Here is a 15,035-nt window from a genome sequence, read left to right as displayed (position 1 = left end):
TTGAGCCAATTCCCTTGGTGGTCATATTATCATCACATGGTGGACCCCTCTCCACTGTAAAAGCACATCTGTCAAGTGCACCAACTGCATGTTGTTTGGTTAATTAGGAAGCAGCATGAAATTGACACATCTGTACTCTGTAACTTGGGAAACACAGCATAATATACTAGAAAAGAGTCTGACCAGTCCTATTCTATTTACCAACAGTGGGACCTGGAGCTGGTGTTACTTTACTCTTCTTAGCCTCAGTTTCCTTATATGAAAAATAGGGATAATGATGCCTGGGCATAGATGGGCACCTAATTCATAGAAAATGCTCTGTAAATAGCAGTTTATATCATTACTGGATTGTTCTGAATTTTCACATTTATTCTTTAATGAGGCAATACCTTTCAAATCATCCTTACAATTTCAACATAACTAGATTTAGAGACAAGGTCTTGCTGTGTTGCCCAGGCTAGAATGCAGTGGCCCAATCATAGTTCACTGTGAACTCAAACTCCTGGGCTCAAGTGATACTCCCACCTTTGTCTCCCAAGTAGCTAGGACTACAGGTTTGTGTCACCATATCCTGCTAATTTTTTATTTTTAGCTTTTGTAGCGATGAGGGTCTTCGTTTGTGTGTGCAGTTTTTGGCTGGGGCTGGGTTTGAACCTCCCACCTCCGGCATATGGGGCTGGCACCCTACCCCTTTGAGCCAAAGGAGCCACCCGCGATGAGGGTCTTGATTTTTTTGTTTCTTACCTCATTCAAATCTTGTACTTTAATTGTTTCTTGATCTTTCATACTGGTTTTTCTTCTATCTTCCTCTATTACTGATAACTCAGGCTCTAAAATGGAAATCTTCATCCAAATAAATCACCAGTTAATATACACATATTTTTTAAACACTAAAAAATAAGCTACATTTCTTAAGCATCCTTCCCTGAGGCTATACTCCTTCCTTCCACCGAGTTTCACCTCCATCTTGTCTTGGATTCTTTGAAGAGTTGCTTTATTATGGATTTGAGCCTTGGCTATTGTTTGGCAGATGGGCCAAGGGAACTAGTTTTAGAAAAATATACTACAGGTAGGAGTGAGAGGAAGACGGCAGCCGAGTAACAGCTTCCCTGCAACTGGGCACCATAAGTCTGGGGAGATAAGACTCGAGGCATCTCTGACTGGTGGGATCTGCCTATAATCATCCCTTTGAGGACACAGGGAGTTAACAAGAGACTTCTGAACCCCAAGAGTAGGACAAAAACAGTGGAAAACTGGCAAGTGGTTGCATGTGTTTGATCGGTCTAATCCCGCTGGCAGCTGTAAGTACAGCAGCAGTGAAACTGCAAAGTGGAAAGGCCTTACCTGTGAACTGTTTTGGTGTTTTTGGACTTGGTACTCAGTTGAACTGCCTTGGGGAGAGCTTGGGAAGGAGTGTGGAGAACTTTGGGCATTGTCTAGGGCCCCAAACTGAGTCACTGAACCAGACGGAGCTAATAGTGTTCCGCTGTGGGCAGCAGGGAGCCATGGTGAGAGAACTGCCCCGGCAAGCTCCACCCCCAGGGTTGCAGAGCAAGGATCAAGTGGGAGATAGTAATCTAGTGACTGAGCCGCCTTACAGCCTTAACCCTCAGGGCACAGTGAGATCAGTTTTGGAACACTGGGTAAATGGATAGCCACTTCAGCAGTGATCCCAGCGACAAGCACTTTCCTGGGAAAGCTTCTGCTTAGCCAAGTTTAGAAGTTTAAAGTGCCTTTTAAGAGGGCTGAAGAAAGATTTAGGGTCTCCACCCTGTAGGGTTTGAGAAATCAGCAGAGGCCTCCATTCATATCAGCAATGTGATTAACATCTCATATCCCAGAAGACCACCTGTTGCCCAGACAATCTTCAATAAGATGTATATACTGCTTTGTTTTGGGGTATTTTTTTGTTTATTATTTTTGTTGTTGTTGTTTTGTTTTGTTTTTTAATTTCAACCTTTCCCCTACAGATTTTTTCTTTTTTTTCACTTTCTTTCTCCATTTTTCTAGTTTAAATACAATTTCCCATTGCTGCTTTTTTCAATAATTAGAACTTTATTTTTGCTAGTGTTTCTACCCCTATTATTTGTTTTTTCACCCAATTTTATCACATAAAGTTTTCTGTTTGCTTATTTTGGTTTGATTTATAGCACTTTTGTCTTTCCTCTCTACTTGGTGGAGGTGGGGTACTGTGTCTGATCAGGTTAGAAAAGAGCTGCTGACCTCAAGGGAACCACCCACCGGGCACCCCCAGAGGTTCGGTTTTTTTTAAGGTTATGTCAAAGTACCCTACTGTACACCTCTATTGTCTCCTTCTTTCTGTACATCTCTTCTCTTTGTCAATATTCCCTTTTACCCACCCCCACTCCTTTCTCTATTTTATTTTCTTTCTTTCTTATTCTTTCTTTTATCCCTTCTTGTTCTTCAACCTTCTCATCCTTCTGGTCCTGTACCAAAAGGACTCATTGAAACCCCAGTTCACAGGCATGGGAACTTAAAAAGCAAGAGGAAGTGAAAGGAAAATTAGGGCAAGGAAACAGATAATATAAATCACTCATGAGGAAGAATCAGCAGAAAACTCCAGGCAACATAAAGAACCAGTCCAGAACAACCCCTCCAAGGGACCATGAGGTAGCTACTGCAGAGGATTCCACCTATAAAGAAATGTTAGGAATGACAGAAAGGGAATTTAGCATACACATGATGAAAACAATGAAGGAAAGGATGGAAACAATGAAGGAAACTGCTAATAAGTGGAAAATAACCAAAAGGAAATCCAAAAACAGAATCAAATAAGAGATGAACGATATGAAGAATATAGAAATGATATAGCAGAGCTGAAGGAACTGAAGCAGTCAATTAGGGAACTTAGAGATACAATAGAAAGTATCAGCAACAGGTTAGACCATGCAGAAGAATTTTGGAGGTAGAGGACAAAGTTCTTGAGATAACTCAGATAGTTAAAGAGGCAGAAGAGAGTGAAAGCAGAACGTTCACTGACAGAATTATGGGACTTTATGAAGCTTTCCAACATATGAGTTATTGGAATCCCAGAAGGGGAAGAAGAATGCCCCAGGGGAATGGAAGCCATACAAGAGAATATTATAAATGAAAATTTCCCAAATATCACCAAAGATTCTGACACACTCCTTTCAGAGGGATATCGGACCCCAGGTCACCTCAACTCTAACTGAGCTTCTCTAAGACACACTGTGGGAACCTGTCCAAAGTCAAGACAAAAGAAAAGCTTCTTCAAGCTGCCAGAAGTAAGTGACAGTTGACCTACAGGGGAAAATCCAACAGAGTGACTGCAGACTTCTTCAATGAAATTTTCCAAGCAAGAAGACAGTGGTCATCTACCTTTAATCTACTTAAACAGAACAATTTCCAGTCCAGAATTCTATATCCTGCTAAGTTAAGCTTTAAAATTGATGGAGAAATCAAATCACCTACTGATACACAAACATTGAGGAAATTTGCCACAACAAGACCAGCTCTACAGGAAATACTTCAACCTGTTCTACACACTGACCATCACAATGGATCAGCAGCAAAGTAAGAACTCAGAAATAAAAGGACAGAACTTAGCTTCCACACTGATGCAAAAGATAAAACTAAGCAATGGTCTCTCACAAAATAAGATGAATAGAACACTACCACACTTATCAATTATCTCAATAAATGTTAATGGCTTGAATTCCCCACTGAAGAGACATTGATTGGCTGACTGGATTAAAAAACACAAGCCAGCCATTTGCTGTCTGCAAGAAACACACCTGGCTTCAAAAGACAAATTAAAACTCCGAGTCAAGGGTTGGAAGACAATCTTTGAGGCAAACGAAATTCAGAAGAAAAGAGGAGTTGCGATCTTATTTTCAGATACATGTGGATTTAAAGCAACTAAAGTCAAAAAAGACAAAGATGGTCACTTTACCTTGGTCAAGTAGAAGACATTTCAATTCTAACTATTTATGCACCCAATTTAAATGCTCCCAGATTCTTGAAACAGACCTTACTCAGTCTGAGCAATATGTTATCTGATAATACCATAATAACAGGGGAATTTAACACTCCTCTTATAGAGCTGGACAGATCCTCTAAACAGAAATTAAACAAAGATATAAGAGATTTAAATGACCCTAGAACAACTGTGCTTGATAGATGCATACAGAACACTCCATCTCAAAGATAAAGAATATACATTCTGCTCATCGCCCCATGGAACATTCTCCAAAATTGATCATATCCTGGGACACAAAACAAATATCAACAGAATCAAAAGAATTGAAATTTTACCTTGTATCTTCTCAGACCATACGGCACTAAGGGTGGAACTCAACTCTAACAAAAACGTTCAACCCCACACAAAGGCATGAAAATTAAACAACCTTCTGTTGAATGACAGAAGGGTGCAGGAAGAAATAAAACAGGAAATTATTAACTTCCTTGAGCATAACAAAAATGAAGACACAAGCTACCAAAACCTGTGGGATACTGCAAAAGCAGTTTTGAGAGGAAAATTTATCGCTTTAGATGCCTACATTCGAAAAACAGAAAGAGAGTGCATCAACAAACTCACAAGCCATCTTATGGAATTGGAAAAAGAAGAAAAATCTAAGCCTAAATCCAGTAGAAGAAAAGAAATATCCAAAATCAAATTAGAGATCAATGAAATTGAAAACAAAAGAATCATTCAGAAAATTAATTAAACAAGGAATTGGTTTTTTGAAAAAATAAAAAAGATAAACCTTTGGCCAGACTAATGAGAAATACGAAAGTAAAATCTCTAGTAACCTCAATCAGAAATGATAAAGGTGAAATAACAACTGATCCACAGAGATACAAGAGATCATCTCTGAATACTACCAGAAACTCTATGCCCAGAAATTTGACAATGTGAAGGAAATGGATCAATATTTGGAATCACACCCTCTCCCTAGACTTAGCCAGGAAGAAATAGACCTCCTGAACAGACCCATTTCAAGCACTGAGATTAAAGAAACAATAATAAAACTTCTAACCAAAAAATGCCCTGGTCCAGATGGCTTCACACCAGAATTCTATCAAACCTTCAGGGAAGAGCTTATTCCTGTACTGCAGAAATTATTCCAAAAAATTGAGGAGGAAGGAATCTTTCCCAACATGTTCTATGAACCAAACATCACCCTGATACCAAAACCAGAAAAAGACCCAACTAAAAAGGAGAATTTCAGACCAATCTTACTCATGAATATAGATGCAAAAATTCTCAACAAAATCCTAGCCAATAGATTACAGCTTATCATCAAAAAAGTCATACATCATGATCAAGTAGGTTTCATCCCAGGGATGCAGGGCTGCTTTAACATATGCAATTCCATAAATGTTATCCACCGTATTAACAGAGGCAAAAATAAAGATCATATGATCCTTTCAATAGATGCAGAAAAAGTATTCAATAAAATACAGCATCCTTGTCTAATTAGAAGACTGAAGAGTATAGGCATAGGTGGAAACTGAAACTGATTTAAACTATCTATGGCAAATCCACAGCTAATATTTTACTGAATGGAGTAAAACTGAAAGGTTGTTCTCTTAGAACTGGAACCAGACAAGGTTTTCCTCTGTCACCTTTACTATTCAACATAGTGCTGGAAGTTCTAGCCAATAGAATTAGGCAACACAAGGAAATAAAGGGAATCTAAATGGGAGCAGAGGAGGTCAAACTCTCCCTCTTTGCTGACAACATGATCTTATACTTATAGAATCCCAAAGACTCAACCACAAGACTCTTGGAAGTCATCAGGATATAATGTCTCAGGATATAAAAGTCATCAGGATATAATGTCTCAGGATATAAAATCAATGTCGACAAGTCAGTAGCCTTTGTATATGCCAATAACAGTCAAGATGAGAAGCTAATTAAGGACACAACTTCCTTCGCTATAGCTTCAATGAAAATGAAATACCTAGGAATATACCTAACAAAGGAGGTGAAGGACCTCTATAAAGAAAATTATGAAATCCTAAGAAAGGAAATAACAGAAGATACTAACAAATGGAAGAAGATAACCATGCTCATGGCTGGGAAGAAGCAACATTGTTAAAATGTCTATACTTCCCAAAGCAGTCTGCCTATTCAATGCCATTTCTATTAAAATACCAACATCGTACTTTGCAGATTTGGAAAAAATGATTCTGCATTTTGTATGGAACCAGAAAAAACCCTGTATAGCTAAGGCAATTCTTGGTAATACAAATAAAGCTAGGGGCATCACCATACCAGATTTTAGGCTGTACTACAAAGCCACTGTGGTCAAGACAGCATGGTACTGGCACAAAAATAGAGACATAGACATTTGGAATCGAATAGAAAACCAGGAAATGAAACTAACATCTTACAAGCACCTAATCTTTGATAAACCTAACAAGATCATACCCTGGGGGAAAGACCCCCTATTCAATAAATGGTGTTGGGAGAACAGGATATCCACATGTAAAAGATTGAAACAGGACCCACACCTTTCTTCACTTACAAAAATCGATTTAAGATAGATAAGGACTTATCTATCTATCTTATCTATGCCTATACTCTTCAGTCTTCTGAAGATAGATAAAGGACTTTGTATTGCATGAAACAATACAAATCCTCAAAGAAGGCATAGGAAAAACACTGGAAGATATTGGCCTGGGGAAAGACTTCATGAAGAAGACTGCCATGGCAATTGCAACAACAACAAAAATAAACAAATGAGAATTCATTAAACTGAAAAGCTTCTGTACAGCCAAGGAGACAACAACCAAGGCAAAGAGATAACCTACACAATGGGAAAGGATATTTGCATATTTTGAATCAGACAAAAGCTTGATAACTAGGATCTATAGAGAACTCAAATTAATCCACATGAAAAAAGCCAACAATCCCATACTTCAATGGGCAAGAGACATGAATAGAACCTTCTCTAAAGAAGACAGATGAATGGCTAACAAATATACGAAAAAATGTTCATCATCCCTATCTATTAGAGAAATGCAAATCAAAACCACCCTGAGATACCATCTAACCCCAGTGAGAATGGCCCACCTCACAAAATCTCAAAACTGCAGATGCTGGCATGGATGTGGAGAGAAGGGAACACTTTTACACTGTTGGTGGGATTTCAAACTAGTGCAACCTTTTTGGAAGGAAGTATGGAGAAACCTCAAAGCACTCAAGCTAGACCTTCCATTTGATCCTGCAATCCCATTTCTGGGCATTTACCCAGAAGGAAAAAATCCTTTTATCATAAGGACACTTGTACTAGACTGTTTATTGCAGCTCAATTTACAATTGCCAAAATGTGGAAACAGCCTAAATGCCCACCAACCCAGGAATGGATTAACAAGCTGTGGTATATGTACACCATGGAATACTATTCAGCCATTAAAAAAATGGAGACTTTACATTAACCTGGATGGTAGTGGAAGACATTATTCTTAGTAAAGCATCACAAGAATGGAGAAGCATGAATCCTACTCATTTTTGATATGAGGACAATTGAGGTACTCAATTTTGATATGAGGACAATTAATGACAATGAAGGTCACGGTGGGGGTGGGGCTAGGGGACAGCAGAGAGAGAAAGAAGGAGGGCGGGGTGGGGAAAGGAAGAGCAGAGAGAGGGAAGGAGGGAGGGGGTGGGGCCTTGGTGTGTGCCACACCTTTTGGGGACAAGACACCATTGCAAGAGAAACTTTACCTAACAAATGCAATCAGTGTAACCTGGCTTATTGTACCCTCAATGAATCCTCAACAATAAAAAAAAAAAGAAAGAAAGAAAAATATACTACAGAATCTTGATTGTTCTAAACTAATCAAACTGTTAATTTATCATTTTTATGTTTAATGTCGAATAAAACAGGAATAGCAACCCCAAGCTTATGAGTTGGAATGAATGGGAAATGCTATTAGAAAAATGGATATTAGGGTGGTGCCTATGGCTCAAAGGAATAGGGTGCCGGCCCCATATACCAGTGGCAAGATCAAACCTGGCCCCGGCCAAAAACTGTAAAAAAAAAAAAAAAGGATATTAAAACCCTAGTGTATAACTTTTATAATTCTGCCCATCCAGTAGCGTGGACAAAAGATCTAGTGAAAAAACACATCAACTTAGCAGCATTACACAAGGATATAGGGAAGGACATATTTTCCTCCAGGGAAGCTTCTTCTTCATCAGCCACCATTTACACTGATCGATGTTTCTGCAAATTCATACAGGAAAATGATGCATTCAACACTCAGGGCAAGAATCCTCTTATTCCACCCTCACTCCACCTGAGATGCTTCAGTACAAAGTAGAAGAAACACCTCAGTTCTCAAAAATTAAAACTCCCCTTGTATTTTTTTGGTATAAGAATGGCATGTATTTTAATACTATTATTTTTGAAAGACAGCTTTTCTAAAGAATATATTTTTGAAATTTATAGTAATTTGTGGCACATTAAATACATTTAGGACTTGAGGCCGTTTTATGACCTTCATGAGACCAGTGACCAAAGTTTAAAGCAGAAAAACAGAGGAAAGGGATAGCAAATAATGTAAGAAATGAGGAATGGGATATAGAAATCTCAGGGTGGCTGAAGGAAGTCTACCTTACCTGTCAGCCAGCAGTAAATAAAGACAAGGACTAAAGAATGACTTGTTAGTGGATTGTCTTATTAGCATAGGGTAGCCACCAACGACTCTAGAGAGCAGTGTAACAGCTCAGAATTTTCCATTTTCAATGTTCTACTCTCTGAAAGGTGGGGGATCATCTGAGGCTCTAAACTGTGCCTCCCAGGCACAGTATGACAACTTTTCTTGCCACCACCCACCTGCTTACATGGGGCTGTGTCCTCTCACAGGCACAGTCAAATGTAGACACTGTTAAGAATAAAACACAGGTATTATGCTGCCTAGTCACTCCCTCTAGCTGGAGTCATTTTATGTGCTCAGTGCTGGGCACGCTACAGTCCCTGTGAGTTATAATAAATCCCTTATATAAATCTCCTCTATAAATCTCCACAACAGTTGGTATGGTGTAGAAAATGAGCTCTAGAGCCAGATAAACCTGGATCAACTACAAGCTCTGACTCTTACTTTGGTCAAATTCCCTTAAGTTCTCATAAATATGAAATGGGAATTCTCCTATTTACCTGGGGGAGGGCTGTTATAAAGACTAAATGAGACTGTAAGACATCTAGAACAGATCACAAGGCACATGACAGGTGCTCAATATATTATGGCTACTATTATTCAACCAATCCCTAGCATTTCTTTTACTTTAAGCATTTTCTCTGAGAACATGCATACTAATAGCATTAACATGGTCTATTTAGTGATCAACCTCTCTGAACACAAGAATGGGTAAGGAACGCAGTCATATTTAAGGAATCTGTTTGATATAAGAGTGGGATTTGGGGGATTATTTTTCCTTTTTGAGGAAAGGCTTCTCCCTTTTATTTTCAAAAGAATTCTTATGGAAAAACCTTCTTATACAGTGCCCAGAACTGGAGGTTGCTGTGATTGATAGGAAAGTAGAAGACCTAGATGGAGCATCAAGGATCCTTGGAACACTAATTGAAAACACCACTGGTAAAAAACATGGGTTTTATAGTCAGGCTGCGATTTAGAATCTTGACTTACACATTTATGAATTTGTGATCTTGGTATCCTCATCTGTAAAGCAGAGTGAACAACACTTACCTCCCAGAATTTCTATTTACATCAAATGAGTTGTCAACTCCTGAACAAACATTGCAATATTGTGGTTATTTGAGTATTAGTTTCCATCTGTATTAGACAACATTCTAATACAATGGAGATTGTAATAGACCAATAGGAGATTTTATACATATGTAAAATATCTACCTAAAATATACATTCCCAGTTCAAGGGCAGGGAAAAATTAATGTCCTAGCTCAAGGAATCTGGCAGAAAGAGCGAGTTCTCCCTTCTTCCACATTTTTGTTCTATTCAGGCCCTCAACCAAACAGAAGATGCCCATCCACATATGGGTAGAGCAATCTGTTTTGCTCCATAGATTCAAATGTTAATCTCTCCTGGAAACACCTCACAGACACAACCAGAAATAACATTTAATCAGATATTTGGGAATCTCATGGCCCAGTCAATTGACATGTAAAATTAACCATGATACCATCCTTGTCCTTTTACTTACTTTTAGTAGGACAGAAAATAAAGTACAGTTGTCCCCCCTTATCTGCAGGAGATACCTAAAACTATCCTTGGTTTCAAACCCTCTATATGTAGTTGTCCTTTGGTATTCAAGGGGGATTGATTCTAAGATCCCTGCAGATACACAAGTCCTTTATATAAAATGGTATCGTATTTTGCATATAACCTATGCACATCTTTCTGTACAAGGCCTTGCTCTGTCACTAAGTCTGGAATGCAGTGGAGTGATCTCAGTCCCCTGCAGCCTGAAACTTCTGGGTTCAAATGATCCTTCTGCCTCAGCCTCCCAAGTAGCTGGGACTTATAGGTGTTTACTACCATGCCTGGCTAAATTTTTATTTTTTTTGCGGCAATAAGATCTTGCTATGTTGCTCAGGTCTTGAACTCTTGGCCTCCAGCGATCCTTTCACTTAGGCTTTCCAAAGTGCTAGGATTATAGGCAATGAGCTGCTGTACCCAGCCCCTCCTATATATTTTAAATCATCTCTAGATATTTTCAATCCACAGTTGATTGAAACTGTGGAACCTTCAGATGCAGAAGGCCAACTATACTGTTTCTTCCTATACATACAACCCTATGATAAAATTTAATTTATAAGAGATTAACAACAAATAATAAAATAGAACAATTATAACAATATACTATAATAAAAGTTATGTGAATGTCATCTATCAAAATATCTTATTATACTATACTAACCCTTCTTCTTGTGATGATGTGAGATTATATAATATCTTCATGATAAAATGAAGTGAAGTGAGTGATGTGGGCATTGAGATGCATTAGGCCATAATTGAACTGATGATGATAATGTGGGAAGTAGGATCATCTGGTTCAGTGATCTTGGGTCACCCATAATTACTGCCATAATGATGTCAACAGTTGGATGTCAGGAGCAGAGGTGTTGATGACCAACGGCTAGGTAGTATGTACAGTGTGGATATGATGGTCACAGGAATGATTCATGTTCTGGGCAGAATAGCAGGAGATTTCACCATGCTACCCAGAACATCATCCAATTTAAAACTTATGAGTTGTTGGGCAGTGCCCGTAGCTCAGTTGGCAGGGCGCCAGCCACATACACCAAGGGTAGAGGGTTCGAACCTGGCCTGGGTCAGCTAAACAACTGCAACAAAAAAATAGCTGGGCGTTGTGGTGGGTGCTTATAGTCCCAGCTACATGGGAGACTGAGGCAAGAGAATCGCTTAAGCCCAAGAGTTTGAGGTTGCTGTGACCTGTGATGCCATAGCGCTCTACCCAGGGTGACAGCTTGAGACTCTGTCTCAAAATAAATAAATAAAAGGTCATTTCACTCTAATGATTAATATTCGCTGAGAACCTTTTCCAGTTTTAAAGCTTTCTACTTGTTAACACCTTTAAAGAGATGAAACATTTCTTTACAAAGTTCCTCATTAGCCCATTCCAGATGGCTCTATGTGGGAAAGTAAGTAAAAGGATCATCAAAGTCAATATAAATCTTTATTAATTTAGAAACTTAGATAATTTCATGTCTTCATGACAAGGAAAAGAAAATTGGTTTGCACCACAGCCTAGAGGACTGAGATTAGACACACCAAAAAATTTCTGATGCTTAATGTTAAACATTAGAGAAAATAGGATGATCTTTCTGAACATCTTTTAAAATAAAATAGAAGCTCAGTTTAAAATCCTTGGAGAATATCTAGCTAATCTGCCTCCCCGTTTATCAAAGAGGGAGGCAGATTAGATATTCTCCAAGGATTTTCTCCAAGCTTAAGAATTTTATAATACAAAGGCCACATGGAGGTGCACCACTGGCATCTCCTTTCATGAAAGCACTTAACACACTTTTCCTAGGCAGCTGCCAGTCAATGAGCATGGTGGGAATATTAAGGCCTGGCTATTTCTGTCCAATGTTGAATTCCTCTAAAAAGTTATTGTTCCAAAGCTCCCTGCTGGTCTGGCTGAGACTTTCTCAGAGCTACAGCACAGTCTGAGCCTCTTCCTATCCTATCTTTCTTCAATTTCCATCATCTTTAAAAGATGCCAGACCTGGATTGTGACCTGAAGACACTCCATGCCCATGTCTACTCTTTTTCTTTATCCTTCAAAGGTACCACCCTCAATAACTCTCTAGCAATTCTAAGTTCATCTTGGAGCTGCTTACCAGATTAGCCTTCCTCAAGTGGACATATGGATGACAGGACAAGGTATGGGCCACAACCATGGTCACAGTGAAAGACAAACAAAAAAAAAGACTATATAAGAAGTCAAAGAGTTTAAGACATTCTCACACAGGTAAAGTCTCTAAAAAATATTTATGTTTTGGTAGACAACTTATCAGAGCAATCACACCTCTCCTATGCTCTAATCAAATTGTTCTAGACTTTGTTGTCACTTGAAAGGATAGAGGAAATGGGTGGAAGGATTAGAAACCATAACTACCCTTCTTCCCAGAAGAAGTCTGGAAGAAGAGTGCAAGAGGAGTGAGATTTTCAGGAGTGATTCATTCTGCTTTTATATATTTTTTCAAAACATTAAGGGGTACAAATATATTTTTTGTAGAGACAGAGTCTCACTTTACGGCCCTCGGTAGAGTGCCATAACATAACAGGACTCACAGCAACCTCTAGCTCTTGGGCTTACGCGATTCTCTTGCCTCAGCCTCCTGAGCAGCTGGGACTACGGGCGCTCACCACAACGCCTGGCTATTTTTTGGCTGCAGTTTGGCTGGGAGCTGAGTTTGAACCCGCCACCCTCGGTATATGGGGCCGGTACCCTACTCACTGAGCTACAGGCGCCGCCGAATATTTTTGTTACATGCACAGCTATTATAAAGCTTAGGTCAGGGCTGTTAGTGTTCATTATACTTGTCAGGTAGGTTTTTAACCCATCTTGTTTATGTTTTATGTGAGAAGTTTTACCTTCTAAAAACTATGTTGTAGGGCTGGGCGAGGTGGCTCACAGTTTTTTGTTTTTATTTTTATTAAATCATAACTGTATACATTGATATGATCATGGGGCATCATACACTCGCTTCATAGACCAATTGACACATTTTCATCACAATGGTTAACATACCCTTCCTGGCATTATCTGTTACTGTGCCAAAACATTTACATTCTACATTTACCAAGTTTCGCAAATACCCCTGTAAGATACACCACAGGTATGATCCCACCCATCCTCCTCCCTCTACCCATCACCCCCCTCCCTCCCCTCCGTTTCCCACTTCCCCCTATTGTTAGGTTGTAACTGGGTTATAGCTTTCATGTGAGAGTCCCAAATTAGTTTCATAGTAGGGCTGAGTACATTGGGTACTTTTTCTTCCATTCTTGAGATAGTTTACTAAGAAGAATATGTTCCAGCTCCATCCATGTAAACATGAAAGAGGTAAAGTCTCCATCTTTCTTTAAGGCTGCATAATATTCCATGGTATACATAAACCACAATTTATTAATCCATTCATAGATCGATGGGCACTTGGGCTTTTTCTATGACTTAGCAATTATGAATTGGGCTGCAATAAACATTCTGGTACAAATATCTTTGTTATGTTGTGATTTTTGGTCTTCTGGGTATATGCCCAGCAGAGGAATTACAGAATTGAATGGCAGATCTATTTTTAGATCTCTGAGTGTTTTCCATATCTCTTTCCAAAAGGAATGTATTAATTTGCATTCCCACCAGCAGTGCAGAAGTGTTCCCTTTTCTCCACATCCACGCCAACATCTCTGGTCTTGAGATTTTGTGATATAGGATAGTCTCACTGGAGTTAGATGATATCTCAAAGTAGTTTTGATTTGCATTTCTCTGATGATTAAAGATGATGAGCATTTTTTCATATGTCTGAAGGCCGTGCGCCTGTCTTCTTTGGAGAAGTTTCTCTTCAAATCCCTTGCCCAGCCTGCGATGGGATCCCTTGTTTTTTTCTTGCTGAAGTTCTCTGTTTTTTTCTTGCGTTTGAGTTCTCTGTGGATTCTGGTTATTAAACCTTTGTCAGAGATATACCCTATAAATATCTTCTCCCATTCTGAGGGCTGTTTGCTTGCTTTACTTACTGTGTTCTTGGCTGTGCAGAAGCTTTTTAGTTTGATCAAGTCCCAGTAGTGTATTTCTAAAGCTGCTTCAATTGCCCAGGGGGTTCTCCTCATAAAAGACTCGCCCAGACCAATTTCTTCAAGGGTTTTCCCTGCACTCTCCTCTAGTATTTTTATAGTTTCATGTCTTAAGTTTAAATCTTTAATCCAATGAGAGTCTCTCTTAGTTAATGGTGAAAGGTGTGGGTCCAGTTTCAGTCTTGTGCAGGTTGCCAGCTAGTTCGCCCAGCACCATTTGTTAAATAGGGAATCTTTTCCCCACTGAATGTTTTTAATTGGCTTGTCAAAAATCAAATAGCAGTAAGTAGCTGGATTCATCTCTTGGTTCTCTATTCTGTTCCAGATATCTACTTCTCTGTTTTTGTGCCAGTACCATGCTGTTTTCATCACTATCGATTTGTAGTAAAGTCTGAGGTCTGGTAGTGTGATTCCTCCTGTTTTGTTTTTATTTCTGAGTAATGTCTTGGCTATTCGAGGTTTTTTTTGATTCCATATAAAATGAAGTATTGTTTTTTCAAGATCTTTAAAGTATGACAGTGGAGCTTTAATAAGGAGTGCGTTGAAATTATATATTGCTTTGGGTAGTACATTTTAATAATGTTGATTCTTCCTAGCCATGAGCATGGTATGTTTTTCCATTTGTTAACATTTTCAGCTATTTCTTTTCTTAGAGTTTCATAGTTCTCTTTATAGAGATCTTTCACGTCTTTTGTTAGGTAAATTCCCAAATATTTCATCTTCTTTGGCACTACTGTGAATGG

The 15,035-nt window shown here is 38.9% G+C and overlaps 1 protein-coding gene across 5 annotated transcripts in view; it reads right to left on the bottom strand.

Annotated features, from left to right (window-relative positions):
* CCDC30 (coiled-coil domain containing 30) overlaps window positions 1-15,035 on the bottom strand; it is a 208,167-nt gene that overhangs the window by 93,711 nt on the left and 99,421 nt on the right. For 3 of the 5 annotated variants that reach the window (XM_053576325.1, XM_053576320.1, XM_053576321.1), the window contains exon 7: window positions 745-843. The exons of the other annotated variants lie outside the window; for them this stretch is intronic. In XM_053576325.1, the coding sequence (XP_053432300.1) occupies window positions 745-843 (99 nt within the window). The remainder of the gene's footprint in view (window positions 1-744; window positions 844-15,035) is intronic. 5 annotated transcript variants of the gene reach the window in all.

This window comes from Nycticebus coucang, chromosome 22, assembly GCF_027406575.1.
Source record: "Nycticebus coucang isolate mNycCou1 chromosome 22, mNycCou1.pri, whole genome shotgun sequence".
Taxonomy (NCBI): domain Eukaryota; kingdom Metazoa; phylum Chordata; class Mammalia; order Primates; family Lorisidae; genus Nycticebus; species Nycticebus coucang.
Note: the sequence above shows the minus strand (reverse complement) of the source record. Positions and strands in the feature narration are given on the sequence as shown.